Below are 20,399 nucleotides of genomic sequence, written 5' to 3'. Positions count from 1 at the left end.
GAACACTAAGGCCAAACCAAACTGCAAATTGTCTCCCCACAAATGTAATGTGGAGAGAGAATGTAATGTAATGACATAATAATATTATTATTATTGTTATTATTATTATTATTATTATTAATTCTGTAGATTACACTGTCCTCAGAAATATTAAGGGACACGCACACAATGATGCGTGTCTTCTTAAATAGTGTATTTTTGCGGGGGTTCCGCAGTCCAGATGTGCGGTGCGCCTCCACAACACCCCCGCGCAGCGACGTGACCACGCAAAGCCTACCTAGGGAGAAGCGTCAAGTTTGCCGTTCTCTTCCCTGAGTACACCGGAAACCAGCAGATTTCATAATAAAAGATGTGTAAACCGTTTGGTTTTAATCAAGTAAAAGTAAATGTTTGTTCGGTTATCTGCCTGCACGGTTTAACAGATAATGAGATAAAAACACGGTGGCCGGAAGTTGATTTTAGGCTCACATGCCGTCCCTTTCTTGCCTCGGCAGGTTAGTAACGACGGTTTTAGGGTCTTTGAAGCTTTTAACACTAAAAATGGCTGCATTTGATTTAGGTAGTCCCAGATCCCGGTGCGGACGTCATTCCCCACACACTAACATGTTTAATAAGTGTCAACAGGATCACGCAGCGCTTTATTAGCACACTGGAGAGGCTTCATGGGATCCTGCACATGTGGCCTTCCTGTAATAAGTCACACACTGGCTCCTGTTGTTTTAGTTAGAGTCAGTCCACAGACTGTTTTAGCTGTAGACTATAGGTATCACCTGTGGTCAGTAAATTCAAATATGTGAAGCCCACTTGGCCTGCACGACACTGTAAAAACCTTTTAAAAAATAAGTTTAAAGACTTTTCATTCAGGATGAAGGAAAAGCAGGTAAACGTTGCCTTTCTTTGAGTATTCTGTTTTTACGCTCTGCGTTGTGTCCGCCTCTCTAACCGGAAGCTGTGCGTCCTCCCTCCGTGTTACTTGACGCTGACCATTGAAGGAAAACGGAGCAGAAGAGCGAAACATGGCGACTTCGAACAATCCGCGGAAATTCAGCGAGAAAATCGCTTTACATAACCAGAAGCAGGCGGAGGAGACGGCGGCGTTTGAAGAAGTGATGAAAGACCTGAGCATAACCCGAGCAGCGAGGGTAACGACACCGTTTCCTGCCTTTTCCTTCCCTCCCTCCTGTCTGCGCTCCGTTTGTTTTCAGCGAGCTGTCAAATAGGCATTTGTAGCGCCGCGGCTGCACGCAGAACAGGTAAACAATAACAAACGACGCTTCCTGCCAGCTGTGGCCGATTTTCTGTCGGTGGACGGCCAGCTGAGCCGACACGATGTGTCGGTCCTCAAATGTAGATGCGTACTGCGGGGACCATCTTTCCTAAAAGTTATTGGCTACAATTTTTGTCCCACGCAAGTGTAAAGCAAAGGGGCGTGCATCCGTGTTTGACAGCGCGCGTCCAGCACCGCGATTTTCCCTTCATCTCGTGGGCTTAGATACGAAGCGATTAACCTAAAGCATATGATATGATCCGTGAACGTAGAGATTGACATTTTAAAAAATGAATTAGAAAATCGTGGTGCATATAGGGATATATGTTAAGGTGTGTTTCTGTGCATATAAACCGCGGTGAACTTGTCTGACGGGTCCTCAGGCCTGTGTGCACTGCAACATGAGTGACATTTACGGCAAAGATGAAGGCCAGCAGATTATGTGGAATTTAAGCCACATACAGCACAGGCCTCCAGAATAAATCCTATGGAGGCAGGGCTTCAGTGGAAACCGCTACTGAGTGGAAATATGATGGACTTAACATCATTGCAAGCATCAACCACTATCCTATCTAAGCTCTGTTTCTCTGAATCTGTGTGTTTGTGTGTCTGCTAAGAAGACGATAAAGAGCAACTTAAAGGTCTTTCTAGAATCAGAAAAGCAGAAGTATCATGTAACAGTAGATATCGTGGATGCTGGTTCACAGTCTCACATCAATGGCAGACTGCAATGCAAAACTTCTAAACGTGCATTGCTTTAAAAAAAATTATTAGAAATACGCGCTCACCCGACACTTTGTTAGCTACACCTCACTAGTGATGGGTTGGCCCATTAAGAAGTGCCTTAAATCCTCTGTGTGGTTTTTTTTTTTTTAACTGCAGTTTCCTGTTCTTAGCTGACAGGACTGGCACCTAGTGTGGTCTTCTGCTGCTGTAGCCTATCTGCTTCAAGATTCAAAGATGTTGTGCATTCAGAGATGCTTCTGCTTCTTCTTCTTCTGCATGCTTTGGTTTTAATGAACTTTTTTTCGGGGATATTGTATCTTCCTATATCAGCTAGAACCAGTCGCGCCTTTCTCCACTGACCTTTGACATCAACAAAGCGTTTTCACCCAGAAAACTGCCGCTCACTTGATGTTTTCTCTTTTTCAGACCATTCTCTATGAACCCTAGAGGTGTTTAGAAAATCCCAGTTTCTGAAATACCAGCTCACTTGGTCCTGACAACCATACTACGATCAAAATCTCTTAAATAACCTTTCTTCTCCATTTGGTTTGAACTTAAGCATCTTGACTTGACAGGTCTACATGCATAAATGCACTGAGTTGCTGCATTGTGACTGGCTGATTAGATATTTGCATAAACAAGCAGTTGAGGAGGTGTATCTTAAAGAAGTGGCCAGTGAGAGCACGCACAAAAATCGCTTGGTATAAACTGAATATATACCAATCAAGTACATTTCATTTGAACAGGTAACTTAAATGTAACATTTTACATTGCACTTATGCAACATAGTTACGTGTAACCAAATAACCAAAAATCATCAGTTTGGGAATACATGTTAAGAAAAATGGCCTCCCTATGCTTTACCTTTAAACACGTCCTTATCTGGAAACTAATAGAACAAGTTGCATCAGAGTTATGACTTTATTATTATAGGTCCATATTTGTAGACGATATGTCTCAACAGGTTGGTCCCCTTTGAGTGGAGGTCTGTGGCCTTATGTTTATTTTTTTTTATCTAGATTTCATTAAGTATGCAATCAGTCGTTTGTGTGTTTTTGGCTGTCAGTAAAATTATGCAAAAACCTCCAAGCTGACTATAATTAAAACCCAGTGGAGAGGTGGAGTATGAGCAAACCCATTAAACAGAGCGAAGCTGGATCGCTTTCTTCAAAACTGCGAGATGGGGCAGTGAAACTGGTGAAAGGATGCACTTTTCCAGTGATTAATGGAAAGACAAACATTAGGTAGCTCTTGTTTGAGCCAGAGTTAGACATGCTGGAAGGATGCCTCGGGTTTAGAGTTTCACCCTTTCACACTGTTGCCTCCCTTTATGCTCAACTCTCACTCTGATTTTTCTTTTGTGCTTTTCTCCGTACACGGCTTCTTGTGATTAAAGTGACCCAGACTTCATATTCTGTTGTTACAGTATCTAATCCGTTGCATCAGAGACTGCGTTCATGTAGCTAAAGAAGTATACTCTGAGGTTGGAGGCTTATCAAAATACACCACTGATGCAGGCATAGTAATTGTTATTATTAGATTTTCTGCCATGCCAACAGTAAGCAGTGGGCTTGCATGAGACAATTTAATTGACTGGTCACGGGTTCTCTGATTGGACATGGAAAAGGAGGCTGTTTTGAAATAAACACTGGAGTGACAGTTTGGAGGGTTTTCTTCTGAAATGAAGACAGGCACATTCAGTGATACTGAATTATATCTATACTGCTTTGCTTGCACCTTGGCATTCATATAATCTATTCACATTAAATAAAAAAGAAACCGTTAAATTTGACACTAAATTAGCTGTAAACGTTAGAGCTTGCAACAAAATTTGTCACTAAATTAAACAGCTTTTAGTTTCCATCACTTCGATCTTCCTTTCCTTTACTGCTAAAATCCACAAATCTCACTTTTAGCACTTCAAAAAATTTAAGAAAAATCTGCAAACAGTCCTGTAATGTAAATGAAACAATCACGCAACTTAAAAAGAAAATGTTCTAGCAGGACATCATATTCAGCTCTCGTTATTAACAAAATCACGTCCTGGTCTTTGGTTTTTAGGCGTGTGGGGTGTTAATAGCTCATTTATTACATCGCTGTAACTGGAGCGTGGACTTAATGCGAGCGAGAAACTCTTTTACGTCTTTTCTAAATTTCCCATAAATGCCTGCTGATTTACCTGATGTTGTTTTTCTTGCAGTTGCAGTTGCAGAAGACCAAATATTTGCAGCTGGGGCAGAACCGTGGGCAGTACTATGGAGGATCCTTGCCAAACGTCAATCAGATTGGAAACAGCACGATCGACGTGCCTTTTCAGGTACAGGATTGCTTATCTTTCCTTTGCCTTTCACATTTACAACTAAAATATACCTGGTGTAGGTCAATTCAATCTGTGGTCTTAACTGCAAATATATATTGTGTGATATAAATAAATAAATACCCCCATTTTTTCCCAATCTCTATGGATAAGTAATATCCTGCAGTATTGACTGGTCGCTTTTTTTAGACATCCTGAGGTTCTTTTTCCGTGGACTAAATATTCTTCTACAGGAAGTCACATACTTTGTGTAAGTCACTTATGTAAGCAGTATATGAACAAAAATAATACTTTATTTAGAGGCAGTGTAAGTATCCAAGGCCACAGCCTACATTAGGTTTGTATACGGTTGTAGCATGGCTCGGCGCAGGCTCTGTCCAATAAACACTGTGTACACAGTCCTGCAATAACTTTGAAGTTTATATGTTGCTGCCGCAGCGTAATAAGAACGTTCTTGAAGCCACGTCTGTCACACCAAATTTGAATTGTGTGTTTTATGTGCAGGGAGCCACAGCTTCATGCTGGGCTTCAGTGCACTCGGCAACAACGTGAACAGAAGCAGAAGTTTTTTTTATTGCTTTAAATTGTTTTCAGGAGCAGCTTCAAAGGTGGCAGGAAAGGATTTGCATTAATTGTCGACAGAAACATAAAAGAAATGTCAGTCTTCAGTGAAAGCCTTAAAACTGATATTGCACAATAATGAATGTTAGAAATTGAAGGGGAAAAGGGTCAGGAGGTTGTGTGTAATTTGTTCTGAATAATAGGTTTCATTTTATTTGGGGAAATAAAAAAAGAAAAAATCATTGCGTTCAGTGCTATCTGCAACGCGACTGCTGCGTTGCTTAGTGTGTCAGTCTGTGTATATGAGAAAGAAGAGCTTCTCCATGTTTTATTCTCTCAGCCAGCGCTGGAAACAGTCTCTTGCTTGAAAGGCACTGAAGCTGCACAGCAAGACAGAAAACATCTGTCATGTGGGCTAAAAAGCCCTTGTCCTTGAAATTTCCACGGAATAGCTTCAGACAAATGGAACAAGATACCAACCTTAAAAAAAAAAGGAAAATGTAATGCAGTTTCGTTGTTTTAATTTTCTTTGCCAATGAAATGACAACCCTCAAAAAAACAACAAACAAACAAGTTGAAGAACACGCGTAGAACATAATGCACACATTTCAGATTTTCTTTTTCCAGTCTTCCGCCATCCTTTTCACCCCGGACCACTTTACCTTTCATTCCTGTGCTACATGCTCATAGGAAGTGTTTATTCTCTGCTGGCCAAGAGCAGTGTAACTGAGGTAAAGTGCTGACTACCGTGGCTGCCGCAGTGCTTTTTGTAGATTAATGACCTCAAAAACTCTCTTGTTATTGTTACACATTCAGCTCTAATAGTGCAGGCCGGTGAGGAGCTGAAAAGTAATGTTTGCAATTTGTCCAGTTCATTACCCATTTTTTCCTTGTCTTTATTTGTCAGAATTCAGGGCTCGACATGAACAGGTCGACGCGACACCACGGATTGGTGGAAAGAGTCTACCGCGATCGGAACCGCATCACATCGCCCCACCGGAAACCCCTGTCTGTTGACAAACACGGACGACAGATATCCTTTTATGCTGCCTGTTGGGTGAAGTGTTGTTTAATGTTGGTTTTTATCTGGTTTCTGAGCTTTAGTTTAAATCAGAGTGCTTGGTCAAAACTTCACTCGGTCAAATTTTTCTTTAGGAGCAGTAGAGTGGCATTTCTGCAGATTATTAGGAATTTACACAGATGTTATCCTACCAATGCATGCCCCATGCTACAGTATTTGTTTTGGCCTGTTCATGCTGTTGGAAGCCTGATATACTTAATCACACTGAGAAAAAACAAACAAACATGTTTATATCCTAAAAATGGGTCAGTTTAACCCATTCCTAGGTGCTTACTAGGCATGAATATTTCAGCTTTTTGTGGATTCAAATGAGAAGTAGCTTTGAAATGAAAAACGATAGGGATGTCTCATAAACTGCTGTAGGTGCACGAAGCCTAAAAACAGGTCATTTTAGCCTGTCGCTAGGTGGTTGTGGGGCAACATGATGCCATCATAATGTGTCATGCATAATTTAGCTTTTGCGAATACAAATTAAATGTTACTGTTGTGAAATACAAACGATACAGTGCTTTTATAAGGTGCATAAGTGCAAAAAAATGGATCATTTCAAACTGTTGCTAGGTGGTTGCTAGGCAATGCGATGATGCCGCAGTATCTGATATAGATAAGAACCTTCCGGGGCCTAAGATGAACTTGTGTGCACAGGTTTGGTTGCTCATCTTCTAATGCTCTCGGAGGAGTTGATGGACAAAGAAACCAACGCACAGACAGACAGAGATTTCATGTATTATGATAAATATTCAGTGGGAGGAGTTTGGCTGGGAATAACATGGTGTCAACAGCTGAACATTAGCATCGTGGAGATGTTAATAAACCATAGTCTGCACACACCCACACAGTTCTGAGAACAGGACTAATCACACAGTATAAGTGAAACCACCTGCAGGCTCTCATCATTCTCCAGCAGAAGTCAATGCAAATCTTTAAACTGTATTATTGTTTTTTAAAGCTTAATATATGCATAAAATATACATTTGTGTTTAAATGCTCCTTCGTGGTAGCATTATTGGAAAATACACAGTGCAGAACAAGCAATTATTAACACCTTTTCATTAATAATGCTGTTGTATTCAGCTAGCTTTTGAAGCGGAAGTGCTTCTTGATTCCAGATTTTTAGATCTTAATCAAACTGTTTGTGGGCATTTTTGTAAAAGACTTCGACCTGTAGGTAATGAAAGTGTACCCTGTATTGTAGAAGATCACCAAGCACAGTGCTTTTTTTTATTTATTTATTTTTTGAATTCACAGAAGAGAGTACACTGATTCTGCCAAGGCTTTCATTCTCCAGCTGTTATTTCTTAACATGCGATGTCACATTGACAGCTGTCCATATGGCTCAGTATATCTCTCTCCGCCACCTGATACTAGTTGGAGGAGGTAAGACGGTCTCTGATAATGACACAATGTCTCGGCATGGCATTCTTGCAACTAAATGCATTTTTTTTTTCACCTGTCATGAAGAAACATGTTCAGATAATAACGCAAGACACATTCAGAGTGGAAAGACCCAAGAGGCTAACACTCTGACTGTGAAATCCTTCTGCATTGTCACATATTTAATGACTTTCACAGTTTCTGCCATTGAGAAAAATTATTGAAATGTTTATATTTACACTTAAAACTATTCCAGTGTCCTTATTCTAGTGTTAAACATTTAAAAATAACTGACTGCTGCACGTAATGTTGTTGTCGCGCAGTGCTGTAGTTGCCCACTATGTACTTTTTTGTGCTATTCGGGTAGATTTTGTCTATAGATCGCCTTATGTGAGTTTAAAATTCTTGTGCTGCAGGACAAACTCTGACTCAGCACTGCATCAGAGCACACTAATTCCTGCCCAGCAGGCCTCCTTCACTGGAGGATCACAGGAGCTGCAGCCAAAACGAGGTACACAAGATTTCAAAGATGTTCTCGTCATGTAGTGTAAGAGACATGTTCATTAGTGTGGTGTGTGTCAGCTCACTTCATACAGACACCCTGCATGAAATGAGCTTTTAACTCTGCCTTGAATTAGTCTATTTGTGCTTTTTAAATTAGTGTTTTTTTGCATTATCTGCAGAATTCAGTGTTATTTGTTTTTTTTTGTTTTTTTTGTGATCCTGTTTAGTTTTTGTGGTATTTTGTTGCTTTCTCCTGACGACTCAGTGGAAGCGCCCTCCAGTGTATGATGAAAGGGTTTGAATGCGGCTTTGAAGGCAAGAGGAGGAAAATTGATTGCTGTGCAGATGGTGCGCATTCAAGTACCATGTGAATTTCGCTCCTAATGGCCATGTGAGGGGAATTATGTCAATTTTAGAAGCACTTTGGTTGAATTTGTATGTATCATCTTGGAGAAGTGCTTGTGCTTTTACCCATTATTTGCATTCAGAATTCTTTTTTCTTTTACTAATGTCACACCTCTTGTCTACTTTCTTTTTTTGTTTTTGTTTTTCCTCTTTTTAAAGGAACCTTTTTCTTCCCACTGTCATCAAGTGCTTACTCAAAGGGAATTGCTGGGTACCTTGTCATCATTTTGTACCTTACAATGCAATAGTGCTTGGATATATATATAAATTTATGTATATATATATGTTGTAACTTGACGCTACATACATTAACGACTGCACTTACTCACTTGATCTGATTAAATGAAGGCAGTTATTATGAGCTTCAACAGGCAGGGCATCTGTAGATCCAAGAGATTGAGGAGATTTATTTTTTAATTTCTCCATCTCTCGCTCTCGCTCTCGCTCTCCCCAGTCCTCCTACTCACTGTACCGGGGTCTGAAGCAATTAAACAAGAGGTGGATGAAGATGGACAGAAACATAACTGGGACAGCAAAAAAGTAAATCTTCACACAAAATGTTTTTCACTTGAGTATCTCACTGGTCTTCCTGATACACTAGTTGTCTTTTTTTCTCCCGCTTTAGAACATTTCAAGATCCAAGCCCTGCAAAGTTCCTGGAATCCAGTGAGTTTTAATGTCTTAGATTGTCTAAGGATACCTTCCTCTATAGTCTGAGTAACACAATGAAATTATGTTTCAGTGTAAATATTTTTGGGGGGCACTTTGGTCTCACTGTTACGATATAGTGTTTAAATCCAGAAAGGAAGCTTCGGCTAGGTACGTGTGTACACAAATCTGATGAATGGGTGTGAATAAAGCGTAGTTTTGAACTGAAAGCATCTGACTGTAGTTCAACATTTTCATTTTGACTCGCTCAACTGCCAAAGGAATGAGAGTGTGGAGCCAAAAGATTTGCAAAAATACCCTGGGCCAAATGCATGAAGTCCAAATATCTCTGGACTTGTTTGCCTCGGGAGACATTTCCAAGTAATCTGAATAAGCTACTGGTGTTGGCGGTTCTGCTATTTCATCACCGAGTATATCGAGCATGTCATCGCTGGAGAGTTTACGGCACCCATCTGTTTTTTTGCAGCATTTTCCCGTCTCCAGAACAGCAGCTGACCGCTTCGATGAAACCAGCAGCCCACAACACTGGCGGTTCTCTTCCCGATCTGACCAACATCCAGTTCCCTCCTCCGCTGCCCACCCCGCTCGACCACGACGACCCAGCTGCCGCCTCGTTCGGCTCCCAGAGCAGCACGCAGGCTCTGGGTAACACACAAGGTGGTAATAAGCACTCTCTGCTCTGTTCTCTCTGGACATATCTTAAAGTTATGTGCAGGATATGAAGGATCTTGGATTTCAGCATTTGCCACTTGTTTGGTGCCAAGTTGGGTCTTTAAGGAAACTGTTTTCTTGTGCTGGGTAGGAGTGAACACGTCTCAACCCACAGTAGCCATGGAAATCCAGGCCGGGCAGGATAATGTGATTCCTCTCATCCTGAACGCAGGAGACTCCCACCAGCACCAGAACCTGCAGCTCTCCCCAACAACTCCACCTCTCACTCTCTCCCAGGTACTCAAGAGGAAAGCGTTGTACATTAATAGACATAGAAACAGTGTCATGATTTGTAGGCAGGCTACAAATACTGAAATGAATGCTTTTTGAGGTTTCTGTCATATAAAGTGCTGTGCTCCCAACAGGCAGCCATTAATGCCATGAACCTGGAGCAGCAGCTGTCCCAGTACGCCTTCTTCAGCCAGCAGCCGTCGTCCCAGACACACCCAAACCAGCAAGTGAGTTTCTATCCAAAGCCACAGCTCAAAACATAATAAACTTCATCTCATTCATATGTACGAACATCCAGTTTTATATAGTATTATGACCACTTGCCAAAAAAAATCAATGAATGAGTCAACAGCAGTTGTTTAACTCGGACGTGTGGCTCGTTTTGTTTTCATTTACCCGTTTTAAACATCCAGAGGATCGCTGAGCGTTAGTCCATCTGCATATGAAGCAATTCACTCACTGTCTGCCGCTTTACAGCTGACAGTTGGTCGCCCTGCCCTGTTGTTAGTTACTTCAAACAATCACCTCAGAGTTGAGAGTAGTTTAACTTGCTTTCTGCCCACCGCTAAAGCCAAATCACTGCTAGTCACTTCCTCTTAGAATGTCTATCACCTTAGGTCAGAGTTATTTGAAGCCGAAAAGATAAAGGGAAACTTTCAGCAACGTGCTCTCCTACACAACATGCTGCCAGTGCAGATGTTGCATATCGCTGCCCCCTCCCCCTGGCACTGACTCACTTTCTCTCTCACTCCCTCGCTTTTACCCGTGGTTTGTGGACATCTTTTCATTTTCTCCCCAGTTTTGGTTGCATTTCCTCTCCAGTTTTCTCTTTTCTGCCGCAGCCGTTCCTTAAACTCTTCCTTATAAGGAATTATATTTCTTGGGTCCGCTATAGTAGCTGCAGTGGATTCACACTCGAATCACACTCTCGAACTTGTCATGTCATGTACAACATACAGAGAAGCGTCTGATCATGTTTGTTATTGGTAGTAGAAGAGAATGAGTCATTATCATCTGAAGTTAAGTCTAAATTTTGGAATTGATGAAATAATTTACTTAGTAAAAGTTATTCTGGGTCTTCCAGCCAATCCTGAGTCCTGAATTTTCAGTGGCTGTGGAAGTCAGGAAGTTTCACTGGAAATTAGGATCGAGTCCATTCCTTTACAAACCTGTTGCTGTGTTTCAGTTTGTGACGCTGGCGTTGTGGTCTGCTTTCCATTTCATCAGTCTGTCAGCTCCCTAAGCCTCCAATCTCGGGATTATGTTTATTAATGCAAGTACAGCTAATCCCAATCTCCAAGTCTTTCCAACTTCTTCCAATATTTTTGGATTTATGAATGTTTTCATTCTTTTCATTCTAAGAATGTTCATACATTTTATCTCTGTTTGTCACATGAACGCTAAATCATTTGAAACTATAGCTTTATGTTAAATGTTACTGAACACGTGTCCTAACAAACTGTAATCATGAAGCCGTTCATGTTTAACTGAAATGAAAACGCATTTTTGTGTTCCACAGCCCATTAAAAAAAAAAAAAAAAGAATATTACAAAACTTTGATGTTAGCCAGACTTTAAGATCTCAGACGTAATGTTTATCTGCAGCTGCTGCTGCTTTTTAATTAGATTGATAGCATCCAGATTGTGAATGAGTGAGTAAGATGAAAAATGAGGGGAAAAATAGATAAACTGCATTTAATGACGATGATGCGTTTTGGCTCTCATGGGAACATTCGACTTACTTTGACTTACTTACGTTTACTCGTCTGTGATTCAGTCACCTCTCTATTGTTGAGATGTTTAAGGAGATGGAATTAGAGAACAACCACACCAGAGTTATAGGAGCAGCAGTTCATAAATGAATTATTATAACTATATTTTTTTAATAAGGTTCCAAATAAATAATAAAACCTATGATGATTTCAGTTACCAGTTAGTTGGAAGAAAACTTCGCAAACTCTTTGATATTCCTGTCACGTCTGCTTTTATTTCATTTACTTTGATTACTTTTTGAGCAGATCTTCATTTTTGCCACAGTTGACTAAAAATAAAAACGCAACAACAACTGTGCTTTCCATGTCTTTTTTCAACATACTGAGTTATTATCAGAGAGGCTGTAAAAAAAAAAAAAAAAAAAAGTGAATCCCTGCTAAAGCTGTTTGGATTCAGGTGTTCCAATTATGAAGATGAGACTAGAAGTGTGGGTTGTAGAGGTTGTTCTCAGTAAGAAAGCCATAGAGAGTTTTCTCTTGTGATAACTATGACTCAGTCACAAAAGCTTTCTCGCTGGGTTTTTGCACAAACCTCTTAAAAGCTACAGACACATTTCCAAGAATCTAGGCGTTCATCGGTCCACAATGAAATAAACAGAGGAGATAATGACGTGGGGCTATTGGGATCACAGCAAGTGCGAATACACGCGGTCCTGAAGAAGGTACAAAGAACCCAAGGCCAACTGCAAAACACCTGCGGAGATCTCGCCAACTTGCTAAAATCTTTGTTCGTGTGTCTCAACTCCCAGAACAACAGATGAGACGCAAGTATAACATTTTGACAAAAAATACACAATGATTTACTTAGAGGGGTAAAAGTAAAACCATATCCCTGCTGCCTCGGGGTCTGGGAAAAAAGACATTTCACAGGAGATTGTCAGTGCAGCAGTCCTTGTGCATAGTCAGGTCAGACTCTTCACCTTTAACTAGAAAGTTTATGTGTGTGTTTCTTTTACATTTTGGCATGATCTTTGACAATAAAATTTAACAAAAACATATAAAACTCTAAAATCTAAACTCCTAAAAATATCACATAAAAGGCAACTTGTAGCCTTTTATGTGATTTTTTTTTTCTTTTGATGTGTTTTCATATCTGCCAAGATGTAATAAAATAAGATATGAATATAATGCGTGTGTGATAAGCAAGTATTAAAATTATACAGTGGTGCTTAAAGATTAGTTATCTATTTATGAGTCCACTGCTTATTTTCCAGCAGGCGGGTCTGGTCCAGCTGCCGTCCTCGGTGAACTCCTGCTCCCCGTCAGACAACCAGGCGTCCTCGCAAACCAACATGACCATCGACATGAACGCGGTGAGCAGTCTGTGTCTCGCTGATTTGTTGCAACAACAACCCAGTGATGACTGGTTCTCCTTGGCTGGTTCCCAGTTTTCCCGAAGAACTGTTTTCAGATGGTGTTAACGTGTTGGGCTCGGGGTTTCGCGAACACACTGCCACGTCGAAGTAATCAGAACTGATCTCGTAGACGTTCAGCTGTGACGTGAAGTTGTCCAAGAGTGTGTTTTGTAACAGACGTTTTGCTTGGGGGGGAAAAAAACGACGTGAAAATAGGACTGTGTGTGACAGTGCAATTGTTCTTTCTTTGTTATTTTAACTATGATACAAAACCATAATTTTGCAGTCCCAGAATTTCTTTGTTTCTCTGCAGAGTTCAAGTCCCCCCCAAAAACCACTAAAGCAGAATGTAAAAAAATGCACAAAGAGATTCGCAAAACATCCGTGAATCTGAAAGCTTCTGTAAGGCGCTGTTTCTCCTTCAGATCTTGGCTCTCGCTGCTTCGCTCTACTGTTGCGATGGGAATGTGTTTGGATTACTGCAGAAATGAAGTGGCCTACATTCTCTTCATCTCCGTAAAAGACTGTGCGGCGTGAGGTCATGGAAAACGCAGAGGAAGCTCGCTGGGATCTGGATCTTAGACTTGTATTCTTGTTATTAAACCGTTAATAAGGAAATGTTTTTATCATTTTACAGTCAAAGTAATGTCAAGGAAAACATGACCTTCTTTCATTTTCAGGCGAGTTCAAACAGGTTTACTCGACGCCACTGACCAGGTCACCAGTTTATAGCTCTATCCACAGACCTTGAACTCCCTTTTTATCGCTCTCATCTCATGCTACCATTATTTTGGTAACTTATCTTTTAATAGTTTAGGAGTTTAAAGGTTTGAACGCCTCGTTGACTTGTAAATGATTAAACATTATCAGCCTCATTTGATAAATCTCAATTACTTGATGGCGTATCTGTTGCTTACTTGGAAGGTTTTATAGTACTTTTTTTTATTTTGTTAGACAGTATAAAAAACATCTGATGATAGGACAGAACAAGAGATAGCAGAGTGGGTTTTCCCTGGTCACTATTTTCAAAATATTCACTTGCTCAGGTTTAATTTCCAGCGATATTCTTACTAATTAATCCCCTGTAGTACTCAGTCTTTCACTTTTCTTTTTTTTTTCTACTACTCCACTGACGTGAGATCTACACATCACTCGTCACATATTGTGATCATACTAATTACATTTCAGCATTAGCTACAAGTATGCACAGGTTCAATATTCCTCTGATCGCCAGTCTCCTGCAAGAAAAACACCACAGACATGGTTAACCAAAGCTCCTTGTTCAATAGGAGAAGAGTTACACACAACGAACGAGGGGGGGAAACAAAACGACGGCCTCCAGTGTGAATAACTCAAATGTATCCTCTTGTATCAGGCCTCGTCCCTTCAACAGTACCGCAGTAGGGTTGGATCCTCTGCCAATCAATCTCCAACCTCTCCCGTCTCCAATCAAGGCTTCTCACCCGGAGGCTCGCCTCAAGTAAGGGCGTATGGACTGAACGAGCTGCTGGCTCGCTTTGTATAAACATCACCGTCCCTTGCATCGTAGTGCTGTGGTTATCTCTGCTGAGTAGGACTCCGTGCAGCTTTTTCTTGTTGATACAGATCTGGGCAAAAAAATAAAAAATAAAAAGCGAGCCCTTCAGCAAGACCCATAACATCAAAACAAGCATTTTCCCCCCTTAAGTTAATTGTATTGTCATTATTTATGCATTTACATATGATTACTTTCTGTGTTTTATAAGCCAAAAAAGAATAATATCTATTAGTATCTAATAAGTAGATAAAACACAGTGCAGCCTCTATTAGTTGACATTTTAACGAGCAATAGCAGGAAATCCTGGGGTTTCTTTGAGTCTGAGTCTACTGACATGCACAGCGGCATCATTAACCTTATAAATCACTGATGTGTTTTCCATGCTTGACATAAGAGGAAGTGAAACCGCGCAGTGAAGGAAATACTCTGGGAGAAAGCTGTCTGTGTGTACTTAAAGTTAATAATATATACATAGAAAATGTGCATTAAAAAGTTCTATTCCTGATCTGAATGATCACATTAAGCGTTGACAAACTGTGAACCCTGAGCAGCTCTTGTTTTGCCCAGATCTGACCACCAGTCTCTTTAAGCAGTCTCTTAGTGTCATTGATGTGTTTTGTGATGTAGCCGTGTCCCTGACCTTCCTCCTCCTCTGCTGCTTTTTGTGGTATTTGCATCGCAACTCCACCGTTTCCCTCCCAGTCTTGCTTACTAGACTGTGAAGTGGAGTTTGTTTTGTTCTTTCCCATGTTTGTCAGATCTCTGTGTTTATTGTGGGTTTGCACCAGCATGGGGGGGAATGGGTGAGCATCAAGGGAGGTATTAATCCCCTTCGAAGGATTTTTCAGGAAAAGCTGTGCAAACTGAACCTTGCTTGCAATGTAGTGCATTAAGATAAACTGAACACACCCAAGGTAAACATGGATTAGGGCTGTCAGTGATGTGCGTGAGACTTAGTAAAAGCATGTAAGATTTGCAAAAGGTAGCGCTGATAATCTTTTAATCGCTTATTGCTAAGTGTTCTTTCTTAAATATTGTCTTGAATTACACCTTTAAAAGTGCCATCTAGTAAGCCTTTACTGGTCCAAAGATTGAAGTTATAGTTTCTGACTTTTAAACGTGCCCTTGTGTGTTTGAGATGTGGAGAGAGAGAGGAACGTGGCAAGTGACAGAGTTGATTCATGCTGTGTGTGCATTTCTATATGTTTGCTTTCCCAACTCGGGCCTTTCCAGAGCTGAAGTGGCTCACTCGTAGTCCCGAGGTTATCCACGGGCCAAACCACAACCGACAGTCTGTGTTCTCTTGTTATCCTGCTCTGCCCCGTGGGGAGTTGTGCAGCGCACACAGATAATGTGGTTTAGAACTAGGTGGAGCACAGACTGAGAATATGATCCAATTACTTATACATTAAGAGGCCACAATGAAATGGGAGAATTCCTGCTGCTGATTCGATGAGGACATTCAAATGAGGAATTTCAAGAGAATTAGCTTGCGCTGGATGAGTCGGTGGAGGGGAGAATAAAGCCACAGAGGGGATTACATTTTCAGTGATTCCCTTAATTTTAACGCACATTACATCCTGTTTGGTTTGTCTTAATTAAAACGTGGAAGCCAGAAGGCAGGAGAGGAAGCTCCTTTTTCATGTAAGGCTTTCCTTTTGTTGTCCTTACGTAGACGATTTGGGGTGTTTGGCCGGTTTGCATTTCAGTGTATTATGTATACAGAGAGCTGTAAGATATCGGCAGCTGATATTGAAAGATTTTGCCTCGTGTGATTAATTAAGCCATTTATTTATTTATTTTATCATATAATATATTTATTTACATATCTGCAGATTACTACAACTGTTTTTTTCTTTTATTTTTTGCAGGTTTTAAATCGTTTTTGTGCAATTAAAATGAAAAGGTTTGTGCTGCAGTAATGTCACACAAATGTGCAAAACGTTATGGCAGATGCTCAAAGACTTGTGAAGGCCTTCTCATGAAAGAAAATCGGCTATAAGCATTTTATAGAGGCATATAAAAAAATCCTAATTATTCTAAGCCTTTGTATCTGGTTGTTTAGACCCGAGGTGTCAAACATGCAGCCCACTTTGATCGTTAGTGGGTCAGACCAGTGAAACTACATGATAAATGTGTAAAATTCCAGTAAAACATCTGGTAGTTTATTGCCTAGACGGTGCTGTAAATCCGAGATTTTTTTCTTTTTAAAACACAAAAGATAAAATAAATACGCTGATGGTGCATCATTCACATAAAAACACTTAATGTGTTGGCATATGCAAACTGGGTGGCCATTTGTACATTATAAACCTCACACATTTCCAGACGTTGTGACATGTTGCAGTGTTCTAGCTGCTTTGACTGTCTCGTTTTGTATATCCCGTGTTTTTTGTTTAATGTATTATGTCTGAAGCCTTGATGCAATACATATATATGCTCATATTGATGGTGCGCACTTGTAATTTTGACCTACATCTATAATAAACCGATCACTGCTTGTTTGTTGTTGCAGCACAACTCCATACTGGGCAGCGTGTTTGCAGACTTCTACGACCAGCAGCTGCCTTCCATTCAAGCCAGTGCGCTCTCACAGCAGGTACAGGCTCTGTCCGTGTCAGATAGAAACCAATCATCTTCGCATGTTTTTCCTGCATTTACCTTTCTCCTACTTCAGGGACTTGTTGCATTATTTCTTTCTTTTGGGATTGCCAGTTGGAGCAGTTCAACATGATGGAGACCCCCATCAGCTCTGACAGCCTGTACAACCAGAACTCCACCCTCAATTACTCCCAGGCTCTTATGATGGGTTTGACTGGCCACTGCAACCCTCAGGACTCGCAGCAGCTTGGATACAGTAGCCATGGCAACATCCCCAACATCATTCTCACAGGTGCTGTTTTGACACTTCACACGGCTTCTCAAGACATGCAGCAAGTGGCCTGTTAAGGCAGAGACCCAGACTTTAAAGTGTAGAACTGGTAGATCCAAGTGTGGAGGAACGCTTGTGATTCACATTTTCTTGTGGGTCTTGTGACAGTAACTGAACAGAAGAAGCTTCACAATGATTTGGTTGATTACTGGATTTGTATAATGGATGGAAGCAACAGCACTTTGTCATTCAGTCGTTGCATGCTGCCGCAACCCGACGTGTTGTTACATTTCTCACGAGTTGCACATCAAGGATAAAAAAGGTGGTTGCAGTTATGACGGAAGTTACGACGTAGATTTCCCACAGAAGTCTAAATCGGGCATAAATCACAGGATAAAAAAAATGAAAGTCCAACTTGATTATTTATGGTCTGAGCAGTATGAAAGTAGCGGGTTACCTGTCATTCAATCACTAGAATGTTAGCTCTGACATTGTTAAATGCTGCAGAGACGTATAACACTTATCTGCATGTAGATTCAAAGATAACCATCCTCTTAAGGTTTGCCTTTATTAGTTTTTAAAAAATTAGCCCTCCTAATAATCAGCTTCACTTAGATATGTAATTATGATGCCAAGCTGTCCCCTTAAGTTGTTATCAAATCATAACCCACACTCCTCTGCATTCTTTTGTTTTCATTGAAGTTGTCTCTAATTTTAGCCTTCCTTCTCTTCCTTAGAAACCTCAGTGAGATGAATAGTATTTGTTTTTATTTCTTGTTGTCTTTCCACAGTGAGTGGAGAGTCTCCACCCAGCCTGCCCAAGGACCTGTCTGGCTCCCTGCCCACAGATGTCAGCTTTGATGTGGACTCTCAGTTCCCGCTGGACGATCTGAAAATCGACCCGCTGACGCTGGATGGCCTGCACATGCTCAATGACCCGGACATGGTCCTCACCGATCCCGCCACCGAGGATGCATTTCGCCTTGACAGGCTGTAACAAAAGTAGCGGATGTAACAGGTGTGTGAACTCTGCTATCTAAAGCCGAGGGTGTCTGAGGAGAAGGTATCTAGAATCAGGCTGATCAAAGGCCTCATCTGGGCTGAGCATCAATTCCACACGACCCAACACAATCGACTCCCACAAATGAGCTCTTAAAATGTTTCTAAAGACTGCTGCTAGCTTCCCTTTAATGGTTCTCTCACTACCTTTTGTGATGGATCCTGTTGCGATTTAGATGATATACCCGTTTTTTATTCGAGGAAGCTTAATGAAAATTTGGGGGCATAAACAGCCCGGTCTCTAATTCTCCATCAATGACTGACTAAACTATGTCTGTAGAGCAAACCCATAATAAATCACACTATAGCGATCGCACGGCTGTTAACATAGAGTAGCTTGATGACTCAGAGGAAACACCTGTTGAGCTTAACCTCCCTCTGTCCCAAGCTGTAATGGAAGCCCCGGTGAGGCGATGAGTCACCCTTTTGCAAGCTCATTTATTTTTAGGGAATGCTGAATTTTGATTTTTATCATAGTCAGTGGCGGTCATCAGTTTATGCATGAAATCACAAATCACTGTGCATACTTGTTTTGCCTTAATAGCGTCTACATTTTGGTTTTCATGCAAAGATGACTCTTATGTAGATGAGGAAGAAAGAGGGAAAAAAACAAAGAAGCATTTTAGGGATGGAGTAATTTTTTACAGGTGGTTTGGCCTACGTAATCCGCCGTTGTGTCGTCACTACCATATAATTTTTCAACTTCATTTATCGCACCTAAACGGATAAATGAGGAATACGAGCTAGATGTTTACAGGCTTTGTTTTATATTTTACATGTACAGAATGTGATTAGAGTTTGCGTAACGGTATCTATGCAAAACTACAGCGATCGATTTGGGACTGTAAAATGAAACACACACATCGAACCCTTATACGCAGGAAGGCAGCGTGCAGGATTCTTAGAGGACGCACGGCGACCGTGCCATGTTACTTTTGAAACTGTTTCCGTTCTTTCAGACTAGTGAGGTGTAGAGATGGTGGGGGGAAAAGGCACACTGAGCGTGGCACACAGGATTACTCCCAAAGATGTGACCTCAGCGTAGTTGAAATATCTATATATATATATGTATATTTTTCCAGACAATTGAACTGCCTCTATAATAGAACAGAATTGTTGATACAAAGAGAATGTATTTAGGTCACATCTGTACAACCATGTTGTTGCCATCCTGTCATCCTCATTGCCTCTCATAACTAGCCTTTATGTCCTTAAGGACACATATTGTTTCCCCAAAGCGGATATGACATCCTGCTTTAAGTTTTATGTGTTGCTTTGCTCATTTCCCTGGCACTACAGCGACTCTATGTATCCGTTTTCTCGTAGCGCTCGTGTTGTCCGTGCCCTTTATCGGTTCGTTCCGTATCGCTCTGGTCGCTCTCGTAGTCGTATGCTTTCGTGCTTTAAAAATCCTCCGTGAAATCAGTGCGTGTTTCAGTAGATGGGTCCTTTGAGTTCATTCAGAAACGTGTCTCATTATTGCACTTTATGCATTTATTTAAAACACTGATTTCTCAGAGTGTATATACCAAACCCCCCGTCCCCACCTACCCTCGTGACTGTTATGTGCACTGGACCTGTCTGTCCTGTCTTTGATAAAACTTGCCTTCTTGTAAAAAAAAAAAAAAAAAGAAGACGAAGAAAAAAGAAAAGACAAATGAAAAAAGCAAATTGCATTATAGTTATTTTTGAAAACTTCTATAAAAAAATCTATTGAAGAGAGCTGAGTTGTTACTCAGTCGGTGAGTATTTTGTTACACTGTTACACATTTTTCTTTCCTACATTTTTTGCACGCAGGTGTGTCTGTCGTGTCTCTGCAGCTCTGACTGCATCATGTCGGAATAGAGAAAACGAAACAATGCTCGAAGACGTTTGTAATAAATTATTAATTAGCAGAAAAAAAGAAAAACAAACCACGGTTCAAGTTACAAAAATAGTGCATTGGACATTTGCAGTAA

General features: G+C 40.8%; 1 protein-coding gene across 5 annotated transcripts; it reads left to right on the top strand.

The window, feature by feature from the left end:
• The first annotated feature begins 946 nt into the window (after positions 1-946).
• crtc1a (CREB regulated transcription coactivator 1a) lies at positions 947-20,350 on the top strand. 5 transcript variants are annotated; one of them, XM_014333092.2, is made up of 15 exons: positions 947-1,142; positions 4,194-4,310; positions 5,779-5,904; positions 7,268-7,329; positions 7,743-7,837; positions 8,690-8,775; positions 8,861-8,901; positions 9,371-9,561; positions 9,707-9,852; positions 9,981-10,073; positions 12,835-12,930; positions 14,348-14,452; positions 17,025-17,108; positions 17,225-17,402; positions 18,173-20,350. In XM_014333092.2, exons 1-15 carry the CDS (start codon positions 1,017-1,019, stop codon positions 18,376-18,378), a joined length of 1,752 nt encoding a protein of 583 aa, XP_014188578.1. In that variant the 5' UTR covers positions 947-1,016; the 3' UTR covers positions 18,379-20,350. The 5 variants fall into 5 exon arrangements, with proteins under 5 accessions (XP_014188578.1, XP_005920711.1, XP_014188580.1 ...); XM_005920649.3 differs by having other exon boundaries at positions 948-1,142; positions 12,832-12,930; XM_042219970.1 differs by lacking the exon at positions 947-1,142 and adding an exon at positions 1,145-1,253 and having other exon boundaries at positions 12,832-12,930.
• The last annotated feature ends 49 nt before the right edge of the window (positions 20,351-20,399 follow it).

The sequence above is a fragment of the Haplochromis burtoni genome, unplaced genomic scaffold, assembly GCF_018398535.1.
Source record: "Haplochromis burtoni strain Fernald_Lab_line unplaced genomic scaffold, NCSU_Asbu1 Contig_41, whole genome shotgun sequence".
NCBI classification, from domain to species: Eukaryota; Metazoa; Chordata; class Actinopteri; order Cichliformes; family Cichlidae; genus Haplochromis; species Haplochromis burtoni.
The sequence above is the reverse complement of the archived record's forward strand: the minus strand, read 5'-3'. Positions and strand labels throughout refer to the sequence as shown.